The 9,275-nt window shown below is 38.1% G+C and overlaps 1 protein-coding gene across 1 annotated transcript in view; it reads right to left on the bottom strand.

The window, feature by feature from the left end:
* Positions 1–2,826: 2,826 nt before the first annotated feature.
* Tmx4 (thioredoxin related transmembrane protein 4) overlaps positions 2,827–9,275 on the bottom strand; it is a 41,569-nt gene continuing 35,120 nt past the window's right edge. The window contains exons 6-8 of the mRNA XM_031372011.1: positions 8,801–8,902; positions 7,927–7,990; positions 2,827–6,923 (exon numbers count right to left, since the gene is read on the bottom strand). Of these exons, the coding sequence (XP_031227871.1) occupies positions 6,583–6,923; positions 7,927–7,990; positions 8,801–8,902 (507 nt within the window). The 3' untranslated portion in view covers positions 2,827–6,582. The remainder of the gene's footprint in view (positions 6,924–7,926; positions 7,991–8,800; positions 8,903–9,275) is intronic.

Genomic DNA, 9,275 nt, shown 5'->3' on the forward strand with positions numbered 1-9,275 from the left:
AGGAAGCAGGAGGGGGTAGGGTGGCGAGCAGGGGGAGGGGGGAGGGAACAGGGGTTTGTTCTTGTTCCTGTTTTTTGTTTTTTTGGGGATTTTTTTTTGGAGGGGAAACCGGGAAAGGAGATATCATATGACATGTAAATAAAGAAAATATCTAATAAAAAAAGAAAAATCATACTTATAGAATAAGGAATTGGAAATTGCCTTTAAAACAAGAACTTCCCTCATGAAGTGGTAAGTTGAATATTCATATGATGAAGGATTTGAAAGACACAAGCACACATGAGTTCCTCTGGGGAAATCACCTGCTTCCTGGCCAAACATAAAAGGATGGAAGCAAGTACCAAATGAGGACTGTGTTCTGTTGAGGAGGAGAATCTTGAAGAGACTGGAGGAGGAATTTGAGTTGTGGGAAGCAGGGAGAGGCAAGAGAGCTTGGTCTTCTCAGAGCTTTCCCATTCTCTGCCTCCACTGTTTGTGAACCATGAGATTTGATGATGGTGGCTGAGTCTAGCAGTTGGCTACACTGAACTAGAGAAGTCTGGCTGGCAGAAAATGGAAAATGAAGTCGCAGACAATGATATGCACACACAGGCTATCATCTGTCTTCTCTCCAGATCAAGAACTCTGTTTGGGCTGGTGGCTGTTTCTCCTGGCTTACAGATCCAAGGCTCAATTGTACACTGAAAACCCTAGAAACAGGAAGAAAATCTTTCTAAACGGTGTAAAGATATAGTAGACACTAAAAGATGTCCTTGCTTAGGTGACTGCTTGACTGCTATTTCAGTCTGAATTCAAGGAATGTTTAAGCTGTGTTGGGGATGTTTTCAAGAGCTATTTTTTTTTTTTTTTGTAACTTTCTTCTGCCAGCACACCCTCACTCTCCTGTCCCATTAGCCTTCATATTAGAAATGTCTAGTTTACTTTTTCAGTATAAGATGCTAGTGTGAATTCAAACACCAACTTATTTAAAGCCAGGTGCATGCCTATACTTTTAGAAAACTCCTTTGTTTGCATAGAGACCAGGCCAAGAGAGAAGTTTTTTTTCTTGGTTTTCATGGGCTGATAAGTGTTTTGTTTTGCCAAAGATAGAGATGAGAATTTTCAGTTATTCCAGCTTATTTCCACCTTGTAACAGCCAATCCTTGTATATTCAGTATCTGGAGAACCAATGAAGCATATAGTCATTCACTTACAAAGATGTGCGCTCCAAGAACACCACCCCCAAGACAGCTCCTTTACCTTAACTTCTCATGTTTCTAGTCTGTTAATCTTTTGTACATTCGTTTGCACTGAACTGTACCCTTAAAAATAGCCAAGGTATCTAGTTTTTGTACTCTCAATTTTCTCTTCTACCACACTGCTTACCAAGTATACCTTACTTAGTCACATCAAAATTTTTATCAAAAATCCCATTTTAATACACATGAAGCTCTCTGACTTGAACAGAACCCTAACTTATTGTCCTCATTTTATAAATGTGCTCATTCTCCCAGGTCTCCTAGCTGTAGATGGTTTCTTGAGGTTATTATTTGAATTAACCACTAGGGCTGCTTACATATCCTGACAAGGGACTTATCGCCCTGCTAACTCATAAGAACAGATGTATAGTTTTAAAAGAGAGGTTAATAGACAATAGAAGCTTGCTTTTTAATCATTCTACTTTATGCTACTTGAAAAGACAATTGCCAGTCAGAGAGGTGCATGCCATGCTTTGCAGCAGCACACTTAGGAAACTGGGGAGGATTGTAAGTCTGGAGAGCTGTAAATCGGAGGTTAGCCTAGGAAGGTGCTGAGTTGTAGACACCCAGCACAACCTTGCTTCAAAGAATAAAACCCCAAATACAAAGTAAAATATTTAAAAAAAGGTAAGTGGCAACTAATTTTCCAGTAAGTAGAAGAGTCTGGAGATCAGTTGGCTTGGCACCTTATTTTACACATCTGCTAAGGATATAAAAAAACAAAATACACTGTACAATATTGCTATTAGTCAAAAGAATCAAGCAGCCAACCTGTAATCTAGTGCGTGCCTGAGACCTGTGCAGAGAGCATGGGCTAAATGGCAGTCATTGCTCTAATGACTTGTAACTTCATGAACCTGACAAGCAGTTTGTCCTTTTGCAGCACTGATATTTTCTGCATCTATCATATGGTCTCCACCCAAGTAATTGTAATTCCAGGAAAGGGTCCCACCAGTGACATTAAAACACTATACATTCTGATGGCAAAAGACTTTCCAAAGAGTAACTAATGTTAAATTACCAGGATTAAGCAGAATCCCACTTACTATACTTATAGATTATAGTAATCTACCTGAGAGGTAGCTTAGTGAAGAATTTTCACCAAGATTCATCCACACAAACAGAATTCTGGCCTCTACTTTAGTAAGGAGACTGGGAAAATGTGAACCTAATAGCGTCTTTTCTTTTACCAGAGAGCTTACTACTATTTTTCAAAAGGGATAAATCAAATCTCTATTACATTAGTGTGTAAGTGTGTTCAAAGGAGCCCCCCTGCCTTTTAGCCTTTTTTATTGCTGCGGAGGTGGGAACAGGGAAGTTGAGATAGTCTTCTGTAAGTCCTAGGAGACTGTGGAAGTCCAGCAATCTGGGAAGAGTAGCAGTTATTTAGTAAATGCAGCAGCCTGAGCATGGCAAGTGTAACGAGCTCATGCAGACAGTACAATGAGCTGTGGTGTGTTCAGAGAAGCCCTGACCACTTCAGCATTAACCTAGGGCACGAGGAATGCATTTCACCAAGTCAGGTACAAAAAGTGGAGAATGAACACTCAGAGAATAAACACAGAAGAAAATTTTTTTAACAAAGTAATATTTTCAACTGCTTTCACAAATGCTTTTATGTGAAAATATTCATATGAAAAAGCAATACACCACTCTGTTTCACTTGGTCATCACTACCTTTAGGTTTTGACACAAATGGAACCTGACAATCAAATGGCAGTACATAGGCTCAGGGTCATGTACAATTCTGTGACCAGAGAATTTGTAATGCAGGCAATGTAGTATTTGAAATGATTCACTGATTTCTCATTTCAATTGCTACACATCTATTTGAGAGCACAGAATACATAGGTAACAGAAAATAAATACACTGGGCTAAACAATCAAAACTATTACAAAAAATAAATACACCATTTTATAATATATTGACTCACAAATGAACAGTGTCTTTAGTATAAAAATTGCATTTCTACAAAGCTGTCCAGAAACAAATAAAATCAAACCACATTAGAAGTGAGTCAAAGCCACAGGTAAACATCACAATCTACACAAAACTTTAGAGAGTATGCCTCTGAGGTCAACATGCTAGCTGAAGCTGTCCAAGGCTTCTCAGCTGAACCTCCTGCTTTGGGGTAGCTGCTCAAAGAACTGACCCAGCAGGTTTCTTGAGACTCCACCTTGGCTTCTCTCAGACAAGCTACAATCTCACAAGGACCAAATCAGTGAAGTAAAGAGACACAACACTGGGAGAGTTCTTGTTGGTACAAAGATTTACACAAATACTTTCCAAACAGTTGATATATTTGACAGGCTAGTCAATCACACATGTACAATACTGGCAGGAATAACAGCGGGACACCAAGAGGAAGAACACAGAAAACCTGTACACACCAGCAAAAGCACCATTCTCTCTTTCTTTCTCTCACTTCATGCTTAGGATTTTAATGCTGTAATGTCTTTCACTCTTTTCAATCCTTTAATATTTCCCTTTGACCTCCACTGTTTCCAAACTCCCAAAAAGACACATGGTAGATATTCCCTTAACTAGCATTTTAATCTCCTCCCCAAAAGCTGTTACAAGGTGTACTTATTCAAGTTTACATGTACTCAAACCACACGGCAATATCTTAATTATCAGTCAGTGGTTGGCCCTAAAAAGTGAGAGTGTAGCTTTTTAGCTGTCCAAAGTTGATCTGTGTCAAGCCTATTTGCCTTCCATTGACTAGTTCCTATAGATAATAGGTACAAATCCTATGTACAGGATGAATGAGACTGCAGTGACTGCCACACAACACAATGCTGTGTAGGGAATGAGCCATCTCTTCCATGTTCCATGATTAGCCTTCAAAATAAAACAACAACAAAAAAGTGAACTGCCTATGCATTGCTTCCATGAGATTCTAAGCAATCCGGTGTGGTTCAGCATGGTTAAGGAGGTGAAGGGTTAAGAAGAAAAAATTAAAAAGAGGTAATGGAATTTTCTTTCAGATATTCCAATGAAGAACAAGGCACCTTTCTCTAACTACCTGTCCATAAAGCACTATACATCCTCATTCCACAATTGCTATCTCATCACCTGATTTTATCATACAGAAAATAGCAATCTACAATTAAATAGCAGGTATGGCAATGCAGGGGAAGCATGGTTAGTTTCTGTTTTATAAAATCATGTTTCCATGCACTTAACTTCTGGATTAAATGCATTATGAACATAAAAAATGAAGTAGTATTAAATATTTATCTAATATTAAATCGATTTTTTCCTTTAATTTTATATGAACAAAGTATTGAAAAAATAAACCTAAGTGCTTCAAATGCAAAGAAATTAAGGTCCTAGACTACTTACTAGAAACCTAATTTTTGCCAGGACGTTAAAAACAGAAAAGCTAGGAAAAATGATTTCTACAAATAAATATAATTTTTGTCGATTAGACACTCTTCTCCATGACTTTTCCCCTTAGCCTCCAATATCTTTTAAGTATTATCAAGAAAGGAAAATATTATTCCATTATATTATTAGATAGTATTTGTTGTCCAATTGGAACCTGGTCCTAAAGCATTTATCAAAGCCAAGGCAGACTGTAATCCTTCAAGCTTTCTTTCTTGTCAAATATCCCAATAAAATCCAGTATGTCAATTTGGAGGAGGGTACTTCACATAACAGAGATGCAAGCCATCCCTTTCCCACCACTCTGAACTTGGATTTACTATTTCTTAAACACTCCATGCATCTGATTCCAAGTAAAGGAAGGAAATACACTGGCAGAAGAGAAGGTGCAGCTCAGCTCTAGCAGGAGGATGAATGGTACCACAGAATCATGGCACTTTTGAGTACAGATGTTATCAGAAGGGCAGAAACATGGAAGGGCAGTAAGGTCTCCAGCTCTGCAATGGCCTCAGCCTTGAACTGACAGTTAACTAAGTTACAAAGATGAAATAAAAAACATTTAAAAAGAATGGATTGTCACAATAAAATCTTTCTTTGTGCAAGGTTTGTAGCAGCCTTGTGCAGTACAGGAGGCAGACTCTGAACCTCCTCTGCTGTGAGCCCCCTGTTGGCAGCTAATGCAAAGAAAGTTCTGTCTAATAGCCAGAGAAATACACTATACATCCCTTTTTAAAATGATGAAACATTCAGAATTTCACAAACCTCATTATTCTGACTCAACCCAAGGGGGAATAAGATTGACATTAGTCATCTTTCATATAGCTACAATCTAATTTTATGGATTTATTCTCAGACATGAGAGGGTAAGAGAGGAGGTGAAGATTTTTTTTAAGGAAGCTGGGTTCCTTTATACTGATATTGGATTGAGCAGGGAGAGATTTATAATCATACAACTCTCCAGATGATCAAGGGAGACAGAAACAAATCAAATCTTTCACCTCTTGATATTGACTTTCATCAATTTTTTTTCACCAAAAACACATCACTAAAGCAAAGCAGACATGCCTTTTCAGTTGTTATTAAAGGGGTTCCAGAGATGTTCCTTGAGATGGAAACTAACTACCATAGACCTGGAGTCAGCTTTATAAAACTACCTTATAGTGACAAGACTTAGAGCACTTTGGGATCAGAAAAACAAAGAATGTGGCTGTAGAAACTCTTGAAGAAGTTATCCTGTAAACTATAGGACCCAAACAAGATGTTGCTAGTACCTGTGCTATGAAACCGCTACTGTCTTTTGAATTTTCAGAGAGTACAGCATGTCTTTGAGATACTTGGCAGTGTTAGCCTCATCAGCTATGGTTATTGATTACCTCAAGCTTTACTTCATATAAGGATAATCCATGCAGATCACTGCTGCCTGCTCTTCTCACTACAGAGCAGCTGTGAAGTGTGGGAGTGTGCAAGCGCAAAGCGGAAAAGTCACAGAGATTAAAGGTCAGAAACAAAAGACAGCGGAGACGAAAAGAGCTTAGATGACTCCCTAGCTCCATTTTGAAGTTGTATCTATACCCAGGCCTCCACAATTTCTAGCCCCAAAACAGTGTTGTGGTTTTGCTCTCACTTTATTAAGCAGCAGCCCCATTTCTAAAGGTGCTAATGAGAACTACAAAGAAGTCCTCTGATTTATTCTTTGGCACCCAAGCACATCAACTTGTTCTCCACAAGTCCTCACAAAACTCTAATGCTATGGTGGCTAAGTGCTACACCTCTATTTACGGTACTGAGGCTTACTACCATGTAACCACAGGGCTAGAGATCATCTTTTTAAAGTGAACATTGCTCATTCAGAAAAACAAAACAAAACAAACAACTAAGGATTTGGCTTAAACTGCAGACCAGAGGGGGAACAGACTTCTTTTTTGGCCTGTATTTTTAGAAATGTCATAAGGTAACCTATGATCCCTTGTTGGCATTCTGACTCTTACGCTGCCTCAAGGAGTCTTCGACCACCTCCTGAGTGTCAGCTGCATGAGCCTCATCATCTTTAGGGGACACACTATCCTCCTTCACAATTCCTTGCTCATTGGTGTCACTTCTCTCCTCATCCATGATGCCTGCCAAGTTGTCCTCTTCCTCATCTTCTTCTGCTTCATCCTCATCTCCAAGATCCTCTTTCTCTTCCTCATCATCCACAAGACTGTCTTTGTTTTCGTCTTCATTTGAGTCATCCTTTTCTTCCTCTGCATCCTGTAGCTGCTCAGCTCCTTGAGCCTCCCCGGGCCTCTGCTCCTGCTCTATGGAGACAAGAGAAAACAAAAACTCTGGATAAACAATGACAACTTCGTAATTAACGCACTGTTTAACCATGAGATGAACAAATGGAGAGTTTTCTGCTCTTAAAGTGCTATCACATGAACAGGTTTTCTGGTTGCAGCTTAACCTCATCTACAAATTTCATATCCACCTACAGAAGCACCACTGACTGTATGGTAAGACAGATGAGAATGGAGTAAAAAGTTCTGTTTTATGGCATATGGTATAGTGCATGCTGTATAAAATACTAAATAACTCACTTTTCATAGCAACTATTTCAAGTTACGCCAACAAAACTCATACTATCCAGGAGTTTTAGACCAATGTCAGGAAAAAAAGGTCTCCTCTTAACACAAAGTTAAACTGATAAAAATATGAGTTGGGAGTACTAATAGTAACTGAATGAACTTTGTAAACATAATATCACCTGGGCTGGGCTTGAAACCAGAGAACTGCTGCAGGGGTTTACACTCCTGGCTACCTTTTGCACTCCAAAATGCTGAAGGTAATACAAGTTTCCTAGCTATCTATGATACCTTAAAATCTTCAAGAACTAAAGATATAACCTTACTTAAACCCCTGAGAAATTCAACATTACAAATAAAGGGCATCAGAGTCAGTTAGGCCTAGAAGTAGAGTGAATAAATGCAGATTTGGCATAGTGACAACTGTCATAGATACTCAACTAATGTCCGTTCCTCTAAGAATCTTTCATTCCAATTCAAGAGTATAAGTTGTTCACTGAAAAATATGGGGGATAAGCCCAAGGAGAAAATGTAATCTTCAATATAAAATATTTTCTAATTTTAAAAGAGGAAAGTAAATTTTATTCAAAGTTATATGGAGAACACATCTTTAGAAAACTCAATGCAGGTTACTAGAAGGTCAGTGAGAAGTGGAAAGCTATAGCCAAAATGCTGGGCCACAGAATATATGGTATTTATGAAACTAAAAATTCTACCCATGAGAACTTCTCAGACTTACCACAGCGTTCAGAGGAAGCTCTTGGCAGAGGCACACAGAAGCATTCTGAGATCACCACCAGGATCTGGAGGAAACAAAGTTAATTTCATACTGAGTAGAGAAGACAAACTACCAAGATTCCTCAACATCAGATGTATGTCCATTAACCAGACACATAGCAACTAGTCAAAGCTCTCAGGAAGACACATGATTGGAAGACCTCTCCAGGGTATGGAATTCTTGAGTTCTTAAAAAAAAATAGCTCAACATATAAAAGAAAATTTTGTAATACTAAGAACTAAATTCTATTTTAAGCAGAGATTGCCTGGCTTCACCTCTGACCTTGATGCAAGAGGAGTAGATGGGGAAGTTCAGGGGAAGGACTGGAAAAAGAAGTGGGAAGGGAAGCTGTAGTTGGTGTGTAATATATGATAGAATAAATTAATAAAAATACATTAAAGAATCTAGTCTGGTTTAGACATTCAACTGGAGGATAGGAACAAGAAAATGGTCTGTCATCTAACTTGTTAGGTATATTCTTTGTCTTTACCAGTGGTTAAAGCACTTTATGTGGTTAAAGGAGCTTTATGTGAAGTCATAGCCAACTTGAATGTTTTGGAATGATTACCAATTCAAGTATAGTATTTATTTTTCCTTTGATCACTGTGTATATTGTTTGCAGCATTAATCTTCAGAACATTTAAGAAATAAGTCTAGAGGGTGATATTTATAGATATTTCATTCTATTACACATTATTATTTAAACCAAAGAGCAAATTAACTGCTTAAATGACAGTAAATGATGTTTATGTACTTTTCCTTTAATGGTCTCCTTTTAATTTTACATGAAGTCCTCTGTTTAAAGGACAAGAAAAAAAGAATGGCAATGTCTTACCAGACCCATGAACAGGCCAAACACCAAAGTGGCAATGACGAAAAAAACATAAGAACACCATGCAGGAATTCCAAGAGTCACTGTGAAATAGTTGTGAAGGTGCTGTAATCAAAAGAGAAATGAAATGTTTACTTGAAGTGCAGAATTCTCTAGTCTACAAACTGTCTCTGCATATATGTGCCCTTAAGTTTATACTCGAGTGATTCCTAATGAACATGTCAAATCTTGTAGCACTGAGAAACAGTAATTATCAAAATCATATCTATTAAGAATTACTCTTTAGAGTTCAAGACCTTGATATAGGTCTGGTCAAATTTTGCCAGCTCTTGCTTCCATAGCAAAGATTTTCTAATACCCTTTATGAAATCATTACTTCTTCCTCAGTACTTAATACTAACATGAAATTTAACATTACTGCAATGCTGGTGGGATTGCAAACTGGTACAACCACTCTGGAAATCAGTTTGGCGGTTCC

The sequence above is a fragment of the Mastomys coucha genome, unplaced genomic scaffold, assembly GCF_008632895.1.
Source record: "Mastomys coucha isolate ucsf_1 unplaced genomic scaffold, UCSF_Mcou_1 pScaffold15, whole genome shotgun sequence".
In the NCBI taxonomy this organism is placed as follows: Eukaryota; Metazoa; Chordata; class Mammalia; order Rodentia; family Muridae; genus Mastomys; species Mastomys coucha.